Source organism: Babylonia areolata, chromosome 8 (genome assembly GCF_041734735.1).
Source record: "Babylonia areolata isolate BAREFJ2019XMU chromosome 8, ASM4173473v1, whole genome shotgun sequence".
NCBI classification, from domain to species: domain Eukaryota; kingdom Metazoa; phylum Mollusca; class Gastropoda; order Neogastropoda; family Buccinidae; genus Babylonia; species Babylonia areolata.
Genome location: NC_134883.1, coordinates 35,497,751 through 35,514,391, shown reverse-complemented (window position 1 = coordinate 35,514,391; position 16,641 = coordinate 35,497,751). Strand labels below are relative to the sequence as shown.

The following is a 16,641-nucleotide window of genomic DNA, read 5'->3' as shown; positions in this document are numbered from 1 at the left end:
CAAGCTGCATGTTCAGAGCGTCCATGTTGTGTGGAGTTAGGTCTCCTGCTTCGGGCCCCTCTCCATGGACACTTCTGCTTGGCACTTCCGGCAGTCACTGTCTGCCCTTCGTCAGGAGGTAAACTTTGTGTGTCCTCACCTGTGGTTTCTGATCTGTGTGTGTGTGTGTGTGTGCGTGTAAGGGCGGCAGATGCCATGATTATAATGCTCGACAGATGGAGAAAGATTCGGTGTGTCTGAGTTGGTTGGTTTTGTTTAAAAATCGATTGAAGAAGTGGGTGAAGAGTTTTGACGGCGACCTGACGAAGGAACGGAGAAAGATAAGGGGTTTCAGTAGGATTTCTTTTTCTTTTTAAAGCGATATGGAGCGGACAACAGAAGTATGCGGGGGAGGGGGAGAAGGAGCATGAGGGTGGGGATGCTTGTATTTCATCTTGTTTCAGAGCTTTCATTTTCAATTTGTGGCGGACATCCCGGAAGAAGAAAAAAAATCGGAGAAAAGGGGGTATAGGTTGATTGGTGCATGCATCGAGCTTCTTGAGTTTATGCTGGCGGGCTGGCTGGCTGTCGCACACACACACATACACGCACGCACGCGCACACACACACACACACACACACATGGAGAGACCCCATACCTGTCATCATCTGGCGACCCCTCTCTCCTTCGGTACGCAAACAAGGTCCTCAGCAAACACGTTGTTACGCTGTGTTAAAAACTCTTTGGCGGTCAGCCGATGTTGACACGACAGCTTACCACAGCGCTCAGCTCAGACCTTTAGCCACATTTCAAACCACCGGAAAACCGGCACGTAATGAAAGAATACCACACTTCAAAAGCAAAGAGATGCAACTGTAGAAGATTGGTGATGTTAAAAACGGCAGGTACAAGAAAGTGTAGCGCGTGGGGAAAATACATTTTCAAGACCGGAACGGGAGTAGAGGAATGAATAAAGTGTTTTAAAACCACGTGCACATGATTTGAACGCGGTCTCCCCGCTGTGTTTGAAACCCGACGACTGACTACGTATATCGCTAACTCAGCTGGTCGATTAGTCGAACACCGCTGCGACCTGGTTTGTTGGTGGATGTCGGTTGGATGGTGAGTTATTTTTGTACGCCGGATCGATTTCGAAGATGCTCTTGTAACGGTAGTTTCAGGTATGTGTGTGTTTTTTCCCCCTTCCTTTTCTTTCTTTCTTTCTTTGGATTAAAATCGGTGAAGCATTGAACAGAGATGGAATAAAGGTCAGGGTGATGGAGCGCTGATCTACGTTCAGCTGTCAATGCCAGACGTTGAATGGAGCGGAGAAGCAGTATGTTTGAATAGGAACAACAACGAAGAGCGTAGTGACTGTAGAAAAGACAGTGAACCCGCATCTGGTTCTTCGCTGATGTCGGTATAATGACGTTCTTTCAATTTATCGCCTGCCAGGAACGGGGAAGAGTCGTCAGCCAGCGTTAACACGCTGTACGTGACAGCGATATGGGTGTGCGTGTGTGTTAGTGTGCGTGTGTACGTGAATGCGTGTGTGTATGTGCGCGTGCGCGTTTGCTTGTGTGTGTGTGCGAGCTCGCGCGTGTTTGCGGGCTCACCCAGATTCTTTTGCAGCTCACCACCGACTGTTACCGTTCTGAGCAACTTCTTTGTCGCCCACGCCTTTTGTTTGGATGCGGGCAGATTGTTTACATTGTAGGTTCACGTTCGTGGTAAATCACGCTGAGGATCGGCTCTTGTTACCGTGTTCACTTTCTTTTCTTTCTCTGTTGGGTCCCCGTGTCCTTCCCACTCCAGATTGTGAGGTGTGTTTTTTTTTCAGTCGTCAGCCACTCCACAGCAGCAGTTTCTAATTAATACCATCAATCACGCCATTTTTCTTCCCCCGTGTTCCTCGCCATCTCCAGCCGTTGTAGAGGAGAGTTGGAGGATCACATGAAGTGTTCACAGTGTGAGTTCAATCGATTAACACCTGAAACCCTGACTTTCAAACTGTGTGATATCACACTCAAAGAATCGGCAGTGTCCACATTTCTTCCCCTCTACTCCTCTGTTTGACTGGCGGAGTGAATGTCCACGCCTTGTTAACACTTTTCATTCTGTCTTCAGGGGGAAATTTTTGGAAATTGCCAAATAATCTTAATATGATCTCCTTAACGTTTGAAAACTCAGATAATCTCTATTCCGCTTAAAAAATCTGACCTACGCTTAAAGAATTTGATTATCTGCATTTCGCTCAAAGAATCTGGTGATCTACATTTCGCTCAGATAATCTAGAAATCATTTGCATGAACGTGCGTGGCGTGGATGGCAGTTCGTACACATTGACAGGGCGGAAAGCTGCACAAACCTCAACATTCTGAAGTTGGCTGCTGCACGGGAAGGGTCGAGTTATCTTGGAATATGACTCTCCACCAGCGGGAATTTTTCCTGTTGCTTTTCACAAAACTCAGTGTAAACGGTGTCAGGAGACCTGTGCCAAATCAGCGGGCATCTCAGTGTACTCCTGACGAATAACTCCTGCTGAAGAGTGCAAAATGCATTATCCCGAGTCGACCTGAGAAAAGTGGGAAAAAGGGAAAGAAATAAAATCCATCAAGAAAGTAAGCCAAGTTTGCTCTACACGGTGAATAGAGATATTGGCAGCGCCGAAGTCGTCTTTTTCATTCTTTTGTTATGTTTCCCCCCCACCCCCCTCGCAAGATGATGATGGGTGCTGGCTGGCACCCATCGATTTGTTTGGTTCCAGTTGTTTAAGCCGTTCACAGACTGCGGGAGCTATCAAAGAGAACTGTGGAGTCTGGGCGATACGCCGTGTTCGCTGATGACGCCACGACCTGAGTGCATCGTCGGGGGCAGACGGTGTGACATTACAGAGGGGTTTTCAGTTTTCCGTCCTGTGTAGAACTTTTGTGTGGTGCTGTACCTTCATAGCCTTCTTCACCACTGCAAGGATCTGCACACAGTTGTTTGACAATCCTCGTGCATGGTGGAAACGTGGAGCTCATAATTCTGGCTGTCTGATAGGATGACTGGAACTGCGATCTAATTAAGATAATGATAAAATTGTGATTCGTCATCTCGCTGGTGACAGGTTCCTGGGATCAGCCATGTGAAAGATCACGGAAGCAGAAAGAAAGGGGGAGAGAAAAAACAACAACAAAAACCCAGTTTCTGTGTGCAGTGATCGCAAAGGCACTGCAGGCCCACGTTTAATTGCTTCCCTACCCCTCCTAACCCCCGCTCCCTGACTCATTCCGTTGCCAATGGTTGGTTACATTCAACAGACGCCTAGGATAGTGCGGTTGATGTAACGTACCGGGCGGGTCTTTGCGTGGATGATGCTTTTTGTAAACTTTAGAGGAAAGGGGATGGATGGAGGGGGTTTATTAGTGTGCAATGTCGTTCGTAAAAGTTTTTTATGGGGGGCAGGGGGGGGGGGGGGAGTTACGAGGAACAGGAATGAAGAAACAGTTTAATTCAGTGATTGTGCAGGGGCCACATCGAATATCGTTCTTGTGAGAGAGACAGACGGACGGACGGATAAAGAGAGGATAAAGAGTGCATGTATTTAACTGAAAAAGTAAAATAGCGACGTCCATTTGTCGGTCAGCTGTCTCTGCCGCAGTCCGCGCCAGCCCTACACGGGTGGCAGCAGTGGAACGCCATGCAGGCACCCGCTTTGACTCGGGCCGGGTGGTTACGGCATCCACCCGCAGCCCGGGGCCCTGGCTGCCGGACACTCTGGCACCTCACGTGTGACGGCAAGGCAGCCGGGCGTGAGAAAGGGGGCAGCTAAGCCTCTAATCTCCGGCTTTGCACCTGACACCTTTGACAGCTGGCACCGCCGCCCACCCCCTGCCTACCTACCTGCCTTTCCACCCACCCAGCCTTGCATTCTTCTTCTCCCCTACCTGTGTGTTCCCCCCGCCCCCTGACACTTTGATGGCCGCCCCTCAGACCCGAAGTGCTGTGGCCGGTTTGGTTCAGGAATGCAGACGGTGACAGCCTTGATTTGGGGACCTTGAGCTTTCTGCAGTGAAAGTGCTGCCTGTGTCCGTGTGTCCACACAGTCGTGTGTGTGTTTGTTGTGTTGTGGCGGTGATCACAGGGCGGATTGGTGAGAGGGGCTTCATGGACAAGTGTCTTGTTTCATTGTGGTGAGTCCTCCTTAGCAAACGTTCTGCGGCGGTTTGTGTTGTAGTTTTGTCACTAAACCGTTAGTTATAATGATTTTGTTTGAGTGAACTGCTTAGTTTTTTTGTGTGTTTTTTTTTCTGAGTATTTGAAAGTGGAAAAGGCTCCAAGGATGTAAATAGAACACGAAAAAAAGACTCCCACAAGATAAACAATACATTATTTCCTGAGACAGTATATAGAAAGTGCTGTTTATCTAAGTGCAGAACAACAAACATGTAGTGAAGAACTGAATAACTTTAATATAACAAAATTTTTAATGCGCCCCCCTGGACCCCCTCCCCTACTGTGATTCTAAAGAATTTTAAAAATTCACATATTGATCTCAGTTGGCATTCACGTGATGTCCAGTTCCAAGATGCGTGTTTCTTTAGTAGATTCCCTCAGTTTCATTGAGAAAGAGATCTCTAACAGAGATATGCAATCTCGGTCGGTATGAAGCTGGGCGCTGTGACAGAAGTAGGTTTGTTTGGGTGGGAGGCGCCGCGGATGTAACCCATTGTGTTCTGTAGCGGCGGATCGTCGTCAGCCCAGCTTCTCGATCCCTGCCCCTTCAACAGAAGGATTAGGAGGTCGTTAACTTGCGAAAGCAACCCCTCCCTTAGCTTGCTGACCTGTCGGGTGAGTTAAGAGGTGGTGACGTGAACGGTGTTGGGTGCCACCTGTTTCGTGGTCTGTGGGAATCCCACGTCAAAACAGAAACATGACTGAACTCGACTGATCGCCATGCAGCACTACAAATCACTCTGTACAGTGTTGGGTCAATCAGTCAGCTAGTGGCTGCAACACTGAACAGGTGAGAGATACGTTCTGTTTGTTATTTAAAAAAAAAAAAAAGCATAAAAAGTAAAGTTGGCTGTTGTTTTTTGTTGTTTTTGAATAAATAAATGAAATAAATAGATAAGCGTCATTTCAGATTGGTTTTAACCTTCGCGTACGACTGCCCGCTTAAGAAGATTGAGGTCTTTGAAGAAATGGTGAACATGATGCTTACTGTTGTATCTTAGGGGTATACTGCTGACAACCTATGAGAACACTCGACTGTCACCGAGTTTGGAATGGCTTATAGTTTCTGACTTCTTGGTGTGAAATTCTGAACATCGGCTTGACGCATTTTCTTCAACTTGGGTTTTCGGTTGTTCAGATGTCCAGTTGGGTTTAAATGGAAATTGTTCGTTTGCTGACACGTTTGCTTTAAATATAGCTTTAGATTTTTGTTTGTTTTTGTTGTTGTTTTTCTGATTGTGAACGTAGTATGAAACAAAAAATTGCTGCGAGCTCTTGCACTGCGAGCCTTTATTGCATATCAACAGATTATGACTACTGTTTGTCGGGTCAATGTCTGATTAGTTTGCTGAACATTGCATCTGTCTCCCACGCCCTCTCTCTCTCTTTCTCTCTCTCTCTCTCACGCACACACACATACACACATTCTCTCTCTCTCTCTCTCTCTCTCTCTCTCTCTCTCTCTCTCGTTACCTAAATATAAACTGTGTCGTGAACCATTCTAATTTATTATTCAGTGTTTGTAGATGTTTCCTTCGTATCAGCATACAAGATGATAAAACATACTACTGCACACAGTTGAACGAAGAAATGGGCAAGCTATTTATTTATTGAATAGAAAATTTAAAAGGTGAATAAATAGATGAATAGAAAAACAAAAATTCGTCCTGCCTAAACTGAACAACACCCAAGCGATCCAGGGAGCACGTGATCTAGCGCGTGCCTGTTCGGCAGTGCGGGCCACGCGGAGTGTGCTCGCTCCAATGTGGGGAGTGCAGATCGCATCAGACACAGGACCCCCACCCCACCTCCGTCCCCACACCCCCATCACCATGAGGCGTCAGGGGCTTGTCAGCAGGTTGTCATGGAAATAGGGGTTATGTTGGGGTGAGGGGTGATGCTGCTTCAGGTAAATAGTTGAAAGCGATGGTACTGTGTTGGCAGATAAGTTCGTCGTCCTGGACTGTTCAGGTACGAATCATCGACCTGTATGCTAAAGCATTTAACCATACACCTCAGTGGTCTGATCACGAGAACTCCAAACCCTTGCAACAGAAACCTTCACAAAACCAAGACCCCAGCTTTCATCGAATTGACTTAAAGGGCGCAATGCAATAGGTTATTAAATTCATCTTTACCGTGGTCTGAAAACAGAGACATGCATACTTTACATAACAGCCGTTAAAAGCCGGAGCATTCAAATGTTCATCTTTTAATCCCTTTCCTATTGGCTCGTATTCGGGGGATATGTTGAAGGGGGGATGCCGAACACACGGTCTCAAGATCATGTTTGTGTTGACAGAACAAAGCAAGAAACCGCCATCACTGTTCGGAAGTGCGAACATCGTGAGGGGTGAGCCCACTTTCCTGTATGGAAAGCAAGACTTTCCCATTCTCTGTTTATGACGGAATGGTGGAGGAGGAAGATGGGATAGGGAGGATACGTCGATAGACCAATGTTGTTATTAATCGGGCGGACTCGGAACCGTTGTGTATGATCGGGGAATAGAACGAAATCGGAGTTCATGCTGAAAACCCATGGGTTAAGGTCCGATTGCAAACAAAAAAAGAGCAAAAAGAGAAATTGTGTTTGAGATAGAGACACAGAGTTGTGTGTGTGTGTGTGAGAGAGAGAGAGAGAGAGAGAGAGGTGAACGATTCAGTGATCGTTCATTTGAATATTGTAACCGAATTACCTCTCTCCGGATCCATGTGTATTCATTCATTGTTAATCCGAATCACAACATCCATTGATTGTGGACTGGAACAAAAGTAATTGACCAGTTCCGACTTCGTTTCAGTGCGCATTAAGTCGCTTTAATTCACTTCAGGTAATTTATTTATTCCACGCCTTGATGGCTTGCACGGTGCGGTCAGACTCCTGGCTCCAAAATGATTTGCAGTGATAAAGAGAAAATAATTGTCTTCATCGTGTTTTCATTTGCTGTTGAAAAGAGAGAAATCGAGGAAGGAGACACAGACAGACCGACAGACAGACAGAGGAAGAGAGGATAATTTTTGAAAGTTTAACGTGCCCTCTTTCCCTTTTCCTGTTTCATTGTTGCCCTTATTCTTCATGAACTTCTCGAACTTCTCCTCACCCATCTCCTCCCTCTCTCTTCCTCCCTTTCCAAACCCCCGCTCTCCCTCTCTTTCTTTCTCTCTCTCTCCCTCCCTGTCTCTGTCTGTATGCCCCCTTTTTCTTGTTATTGAAAAAAAAAAAAGGTTTTCTAATGCTGGATTTGATCGACCATACGAATGTTGCGGAGACAGATAGTCTGGAGATCCCCACACCTTTTTTTTTTTTTTCCATCATCCGCTCACTGGTATTCGGGTTGATGTCTTCCTCCTCCTCGTCCTCCTCTGTGTCGTCTCCTTTATCCTCGTCCTCCTCCTGTGTCCTTGTTTGGAGGAGTGGAGTGAGCGGGTGGGAGGAAGGGGAAGGGTGGACAAAGCGGTTCTGCAACTTAAAATGGTTACATACTGGTGTGTCGGATAGTGTGTGTGTCTGTCAGATACTGTGTGAGTGTGTTTATCTGTTGTCTGGTCAGTATCTGAATCTCTCTGTCTCTCTCTGTTACATATACACACACATACTCACGCGCGCGGACACACACACACACACACGCTCACACAATCACCTACACACACACACACACACACACACACACACACACACACACACACACACACACACACTTAAGCAATTAGCGTTGAATTAAGCACACAAATTAACTCTATTCCATCAAGTGCTGTGGAATACATGAATATGCATGAACGCGCAAGAGATGGCTGCATCAGAAAACTTTGTGTGTGTGTGTGTATTTTGTTTTTTGTTGTTGTTTTTTTGATAACACTCGTAGCCCTTTCCCTGCTGCACTCAATGCATTGAGTCATGCGCGCACTCATGCATACTCAGAGACAGACAGACACACACACACACACACACACACACACACACACACACACACACACACACACACACACACACACACACACAAGTATGATTCACTCCAGGCTGTTGGAGCATCATAATTCTCACGATGTGAAAACACAATTCAGGGAAGCTTCTTTTCCCATTTTAGAAGGGATTGTCTGCGTCCACTAACTTCATTATCCGCGGAAATTTATGGTTTGCACACTTGTTCCATCTCTCTCTCTCTCTCTCTCTCTCTCTCTCTCTCTCTCTCTCTCTCTCTCTCTCTCTCTCTCTCTCTCCCACCCCCCTCTCTCTCTCTCTCTCTCTCTCTCTCTCTGTTATAAATATTCTTTGTATACAATTATGTAATACCCTCTTCAGACAGGGGCTGTGGCCTAATCTGAATAAAATCTCATTCGGATTCCCTCCCTCCCTCCCTCCCTCCCTCTGTTTCTCTCTCGATGTTGTTTTTCACTCACTTCCATCCTTTATTTTTCCTCTTTCGCCTTTTCTTTCTCCTCACCAAGCACCCATCTGTATACCTGACAGAGACACCTGACTTCCGCACGTTGTTTAGAGTGGTTACGTGTTACTGTTTCCCGACAGCGTTCCTGTGTCTTGTCTGGCTTCCTGACAGAAGCACCCGACTGACCTACCCGTACCTTGTATTGTAACCCGTATATACCTAGCAGAAGCACCCGACTAACCTACCCCTACCGTGTATTGTGACCCATATATACCTGACAGAAGCACCCGACTAACCTACCCGTACCTTGTATTGTAACCCGTATACCTGACAGAAGCACCCTACTAATCTACCCGTACCTTGTATTGTAACCCGTATACCCGACAGAAGCTCCCGACTGACCTACTCGTACCTTGTATTGTAACCCGTATACCTGACAGAAGCACCCTACTAATCTACCCGTACCTTGTATTGTAACCCGATACCGACAGAAGCCCGACAGAAGCTCCCGACTGACCTACTCGTACCTTGTATTGTAACCCGTATACCTGACAGAAGCACCCTACTAATCTACCCGTACCTTGTATTGTAACCCGATACCCGACAGAAGCACCCGACTGACCTACCCATGCCTTGTGTGGTAACCTGCATATACCCGACAGCAACACCGACTTGCCTACCCGTGCATTGTATTGTGGTAACCTGTATATATACACCCGACAGAAGCACCGGACTGATCTATACCCGTGCCTTGATGTTTTTCTACCCGACAGAACCACCTGACTGACTACCCTTACGAACCTTGTGTGATGACCTATATACCCGACTCTCTCTCTCTCTCTCTCTCTCTCTCTCTCTCAGTGTCTTGTGTGGCTACCTATATATATACCCGACAGAAGTACCCAACTAACCCACACGTGTCATGTAGTGTGTTTACCTGTACACATGACGGAAACACCCGACTAACGTACCCGTGTCTCGTGGTGTGGTTACAGAAAGATCTGCCGGCACTGTAAGTGTCCCCCCGAGCAGCACGACATGTCCTCAGGCCCGGGAGGCGACACGGACCGTACCCTGCAGCGCTTGATGCAGGACGCGCAGAGAAACTCTACCTCGGACGACGACAGCGGATGCCCGCTGGAGGAATACGCCTGGGTCCCCCCGGGACTCAAACCTGAGCAGGTAAGTGTGGTTGTGGATGAGTGAGAGGTGTTGGTTATTGATTTGTTTTGGGGGTGAAGGGGGTAATTAGGGGATGTGGTGTATGTCAGGTGGAAGGGGGGGAGGAAAAGATGGTAGTGAAAGGTGAGCTAATAGTATGTGACTGGACGGAGGACGACTGCTCTTTATCTCGGTCTTAGACACTCTCTCTTTCTCTCTCTCTCTCTCTCCCTCTCTCCCCTCTCTCTTCTCTCTCTCTCTCTCTCTCTCCCCTCTCTCTCTCACTATCTCTCTCTCCACCCTCCGTCTCTCATTTTCCTTCTCTGTCACTGAGTGTGTGTGTGTTAGAGTGATTTCTTTGTGTTTTGTCTGAAATAAATTGTTTCTGTTTTGTTTGTCCGTTTCATTGTTTCCTAAATTGTCCCTTGTTCGTGCGGCTGGCTGCGCGTTTATCACGTGCTTTCTTCTGTGTGTGGTCATGCATGTGAATGTGTGTGTGTGTGTGTGTGTGTGTGTGTGTGTGTGTGTGGCGAGATTGGGGGAGTGTGTAATTAACCGGGTAATTTTTTTTTCTCGACAAGATTTGCGCGTGCGTTCATGTGTGTGCTTTTATCTCTCCCTCTCCCCCGCCCCCTCTCTCTTTGTCTGTCTGTCTGTCTCTCTGCCTCTCTCTCTTCTCAGTGTGTGTGTGTTTCTCTCCTTCTATCCCGCCCCTTCTTAATCTCTGTGTGTGTGTGTGCGCGCGCGCGTGTGTGTGTGTATGTGTGTGTGTGTCCATCGAAGTAATTTGTTTCCGGACAACCTGCGCGATTGAGTTTGTACGTGACGCGCATTGGCGAACGGGTTGGGGCCAGCTTGCTGAAACCATTTCCTAACATTAGAGAGAGAGACAGAGAAGGGGGAGAGAAAGAGATAGAGAGAGGGGAGAAAGGAGATAGAGGGGGGGGGGATACCAAACACTACAACAACACAAAGAATCATTGCGCAGTGATTGTGAAGACGTGCATCTGTGTGTGTCGACATGTGTTTGGCCCGGTTTCTGTCCTTCCTGCTCACGCCCCCTACACTTCCCGCACCCTCCTTTCCCTCTGTCTCCGTCACCGTCTCTCTCACTCTGTCTCTGTCTCTCTCTCTCTCTCTCTCTCTCTCTCTCTCTCTCTCTCTCTCTCTCTCTCTCTTTCCCTTCTTCACTCTATCTCCCTCTCTTCATCCGCCCCATTCTCACTCTGCCTCATTTTACCTCACTCCACACCCCTCATTACCTCCCATCGCCCCCCCCTCTCTCTCACTATCTCTCTCTCTCTCTCTCTCTCTCTCTCTCACACACACACACACACACACACACACACACACACACACACAATGTGTTTAAAACAGCGATGTTAGGCACCGTGAGGGACCTGGGGGAGGAGAGGGCAGAAAACTGCAGGTAAACGTTATGAGATGTCTGTGGTGACACTTTCTCGCACCTCATCAGCAAGGCGCCGACAACACGACAGGTGTCGCTGCCGGCACGGAAGTGTTGAGTGACGTCACACCACGTTGATCTTTCCCTCTGATAACAAACTTCTTTCCCAGTAACTCTTTTGTTGTTGCAGTTTGTTTTTCATCATTGTCAGTGTCTCTCTTTCGTCTGTCTGTAAGTCTGACTGTTTCTCTGTCTGTTTGTCTGTCTCTGTCTCTGTCTGTCTGTCTCTGTCTCTCTCTCCACATCCTGCTTTCTCAGTCATGTCAGAATTCCAGAGCATCGTGTTTTCTCCATAATGGACGATTCTACATAAACACGAGGAGGGGGAGGAAGAAGAGACGGAAAAAAAAACATCAAGAAGAAGAAAACTTGCCAGAAAGCGGGATCGAGTGGAGTGGGGAGATAATCTGCGAATCATGATGAGTCGACAGCTAATAATTCAAAGATCAGAGCTGAACTTGCCGCCCCCCTGTGTCGTAATGATGTTTCTTCAGGAACTTGCCAGTGCACGTCCATACCCCTTTTAACTCATGAAGATTTGAGCACTGAACATAATGATTGGCTGTCAAACGCCCAAAGACATGAATATTGACTATATGAACAGGCCTAAAACCCAGTTATACTTCGCTGAAAACCGAGTTAGATATCATCAAAGCTATAATTATCTGTTGTATATAAATAAATGTAAACAGACCAGTACGTGGGCTGTGTTTGGTACAAAGACTCGGAAAAGGACTAGTATCATGTTCTGGTGCATGTTATCATCATGACTCATTCGATTCGATGTAAGATCCATGTCCATGGTGTTCGTCTGCCAAATGTTGGACAGCATAAGCTCAGGCATTAGTCTTTCAATGAATAAGTCTGTCGCCGTGATTTGTCTTCTTGTTGGAATCAACACCATTTCCTGCCGGAAGCCAAGGATAGAGAATGATAAGGAGAACGAACACCCCTCCCGCCCCCATTTTCTTTCCCCGCCCTTTCTCATCGGTGTTCTAAGCGTTTCCTAGAGTCCACTGACACAGCTGCCACAGAAAGTAAATGCTGGCAGTGGTTTTTTTGACTCACTTGTGTAAACAAAGTGAGTCTATGTTTTAACCCGGTGTTCGGTTGTCTGTGTTTGTGTGTGTGTGTGTCTGTGTGTCCGTGGTAAACTTTAACATTGACATTTTCTCTGCAAATACTTTGTCAGTTGACACCAAATTTGGCATAAAAATAGGAAAAATTCAGTTCTTTCCAGTCATTTTGTTTAAAACAATATTGCGCCTCTGGGATGGGCACAAAAAAATAAAGAATGAAGCCTAATTATATGCAAACTGCATTTACTGTTATATTTATATTTTTTGTATTCTCTTAACTTGGCACTTTGATCTGATATTCTGACCCAACAGCTAGAGTAGTCATTATTATCATTTTTTGTTCAAACAGGAACTTCTTTTGCTAAGCATGGAAGTTTTATTTATTTTGCAAACGTTTTGGTGCAGATAGTAAAAAAGGGAAATTACTCTGTAATGCTAGTGGAGTTAATTTGCTTTAAACTGATCTTTCTCATCTTAAACATTACATTTTGAAACAAGAGAGGCAAGGCCTTCAAGACTCACTTGTGATGCACTTTTTTTTTAAAATCCAAGCTTTTTATGTATTGAGTATAATTTCAAAATGTAATGTTTAAGATGAGAAAGATCAGTTTAAAGCAAACTAAGTTCCCCAGCAGAGTAATTTCCCTTGTTTTACTGTCTACACCAAAACGTTTGCAATAAATAAAACTTCCATGCTTAGCAAAGGAAGTTCCTGTTTGAACAAAAAATGATAATAATGACAGATCTTTTGTTGGGTCGAATATCAGATCAAAGTGCCAAGTTTAGAGAACACAAAAAATATAAATATAACAGTAAATGCATTATACTCAATACATAAAAAAAAGATTTTTTTTAAAGTGTATCACAAGTGAGTCTTAAAGGCCTTGCCTTTCTTTTTTTTTTATTGTTTTTTTGCTTTCTTTTTGTTTATGTCCTAATGACCTCTTCCTCTTTACTGTTGCGTGTCTTGACAAGTCTCGTGGTCCGGACTGGTTAGCTTCAAAAGGAAAGCAATCGGCATCTTTCTGCTCCCCGTGTCTGCCTCTGACGGCTCCATGCCGCAAGAAAGAACGGAGTGATGCGGTGAAACCCCAAAGCTTCCCCATGAATATTTATCGCCAATCTGTCAAAAATGTAATATGTGTATCACACAGCAGATCAAGAGAGACCGCATGACCTTGTCTTCTGATGTCGGAGCGAGAGAGACAATGTAATCAGCTTGCTTTTTAGTATTTTTCATCTGGAATGATAAACGTAATTTTGAGTGGGAGTAAAGGTTGTGGTGAAGGAGTGAGGGTGGTGGTGATGATTGTGAGTTTGCGTGAATGTCTGTGTGTGAAGGGGAAGGAGGATGGTTGTGAAAAAAGGGGAAGACTTTCTTGAGTGACCCCCGACTCGTCTGTTTCTCCCTCCCTCCGAGCCTGTGCCCCCCCCCCACCTCCCACCCCACCCCCCCTCTCTCTCTCTCTCTCTCTCTCTCTCTCTCTCTCTCTTTGTCTCTGCGCGCACCAGCACGCACGCGCGACCCTTTTTTTTCTTCGAGAACGTGACGTGCAGCGTACGAAATGCTGATCCATATCACTCAGTAAACTGATGTCCAGAAGCACATCCCACCCCCACCCCACACACACACGCGCGGGCGCACATTCCCTCGGACGTTTCACAATCGGTCAGTGTAGCTAGCGCCACGTGCAAAAAGAGGAGTGAAGCAGCAGCAAAAGCAAAGCAACAACAAGCAAGGGAAATCCTGAGCATCCATCCCAAGCATCCATCCCTGGCGAAGTGAAGAGGCGAACAGGACGCCCACTGTCCGGCTCTGCTCCATGAATCTCCTCTTGCCCTTCCCGGTCCCGATGCTATCGCGGATCGATGAAGGAGGGTGTGCAGGAGATGGGGGCGGGAGGGGGTGGGGGGGGGGGGTGACCGTGGCCCAGTCGCCGATAGCTCTCTGATTCGGACACCTCGAACTCGCCCCGTCTCCGCTCTTTATGGCTGATGCATATCGGACGGAGGGATGGTGGAAAGGAGGTGGGGGTGGGGATTAGGGGAGGAGGTGTGCAGTGATGACACATCGTGGGTTTCTTTTTTACATAAACACTGGAATGAGCTGTGCTTGTGGAGTGGGTTTTATGGGGGGCTGCACATAGGGCCATGCGGGCTCCCCACCTCCACCGCCCTCAACCCGGTCAAACCAAATTTGTTTTTGGTGCAGACGGTGAGGTAAACAGTGACCAGTACATGCATTAGCGCGTGTATGTCTGGTTGTCACACACACACACACACACACACACACACACACACACACACACACCACACACACACACACACACACACACCACACACACACACACTCGCATGCACGCACACGCAGAATTAATAGTCATGCTCCTGAGCGCACACACATGTTCACACGCATACACGCGCGCGCGCATGTGTATTGTGTTTAACCAGCACACGCAAATATTCAATCGTGAGGGCACAGGCATGCATTTGCACGCGTAAACAACATACTCACGTAAACATGCGCCATGGTAAGGTTGGGGATAAAGAAAAACGTTTAAAAAAAAAGAAAGAAAGAAAGAGGTTGTGTTTTGGAATGGGGCACGGCTGACAGGAGGAACAGGGGGGAGGCTAAAGGACCGTGCCGTTGTAACTTGTTGCGTGTGAACGCCCGGCTTGTGATCAGCATGCGAAGCATGTTGCATATTAATGAGTTTTTGCCCCCCTGACAAGGCCCCGCGGGAGGCCCGGGCAATTTGTGAAGTGAGGAGGAACGCTTTCATTGAGCCGGATGCCACAACGGAGAGTGGGGGTTGCAGAGGAGAGGGGCGAGGACAACTGCCCCCCTTACCTCCCCCAACTTGCCGCGAGATCGAGAAATTAGATTCCTTGCTTTTGTTGTCACCCGCCCCACTATCAGCTGACATTGTGGTTGTCTGACCTTGTATGTGTGTGTGTGTGTGTGTGTGTGTGCGTGCGTGCGTGCGTGCGTGCTTGGAAAGAAAAAGTAAGTCTAGAGAGAGAGAGTTGATACACTACAAATCAGGGCATATTTGGATTCCTGGACAGATCATTTAATTAACGTGACGTCTGGATCCTAACTAAACCCACGACATTCATTCTGGACAGCCCGGACGCTCGGTCAGGGTTGGTGGGTGGAGGCCGAAGTGGAGGGGGAGGGGGGTGTACATGGTGGAGGTGGGGTGGGGAGGAGAGTAGTGAAGATCCGTGGGTGTTCAGTATCAGTGACGTGTGATTCCGATTCCTTCTTCGTCCTTCATTTGTGCATTGGTGGGTTTCAGGTCCCGCTTCCATTCACCTCTACTATGGGTGTGGAGGTGAGGGAACAGGGCAGGGGAGAGGGGGAACATTATGACCGTTTTTATCCCGCTGTTATGACATCTACATTCTGTTTTCGCGGATGAACATTCTGGGAATGTTTTAGTTTCCACAATCCACCGAACGCTGATGTGGATTTGGGGATATTTAACATGCGCATTTCATCTTCTGCTTGTGTATACACACGAAGGGGAAGAAGGCGCTGGCAGGTCTGCAACATATGTTTTCCTGGGAGGTTGCAAAAATCCCCACTCAGGCGCCCTGACCTCGGTTCGAACCCAGTCCCCTCAGATGGGAAGTTCAACACACTTACCACTGTTGCGCCCTTCGTTCAGATTCTTTAAAGTTGAGTGAATATCGAGGAATCAGACTGAACCCATATCAATCTCTCTGTCTCACTGTCTCTCTCTCTCTCTCTCTCTCTCTCTCTCTCTCTCTCTCTCTCTCTCTCTCTCTCGTCTCAGTGTGTGTGCCATTAGTGCCATTATGCCAACCAGACTATGGAGTGAGAGACAAGAAAAAAAACTTTCGCTGTGGACACAAGAATTCCAGCATTTTAGAAAGAAAGTGAGAATGGTCTCCAGAGGGGAATACAATTCAGTTAGGTGTTTATGGGGGGTGGGTGTCGATGGTGGGGTCGGGGAGTGGGTTTTAAGTTAATTAACTTAGACTTGTTAGAGGGTGGATGGAGGGGGTGTGGAAGTTGTTATGCGTTGGGGGGTGGGGGGCGGCGGGATAGGAGGAGGGGTGAATGGAAAATGAACGAAGGGAACTTAACGCTCGCAAATTTGGGAGCCCCTTGTCCAGTCTGGCGTCACCCAGATGGAAAAGTTCATGTGGAATTTAAGCCCGCGAAAAACTCTCCAAGCATGCGTGTGTCTGTGTGTGTATGTGTGCGCGCGCGCATACGTGTGTGTGTGGGGTGGGGGGGAGGTGAGGGTGGGAAGGGGGAGCTCGAGCAAAACGACTTTAAAGCCGTCGATGTGAGTTTTTCACAAGGCCTGTATG

At 47.2% G+C, this 16,641-nt stretch overlaps 1 protein-coding gene across 1 annotated transcript in view; it reads left to right on the top strand.

Annotated features, from left to right (window-relative positions):
- Positions 1–16,641, top strand: part of LOC143285164 (uncharacterized) — a 161,257-nt gene that overhangs the window by 106,639 nt on the left and 37,977 nt on the right. Inside the window, exon 3 of the mRNA XM_076592395.1 lies at positions 9,582–9,768. Within this exon, the coding sequence (XP_076448510.1) occupies positions 9,582–9,768 (187 nt within the window). The remainder of the gene's footprint in view (positions 1–9,581; positions 9,769–16,641) is intronic.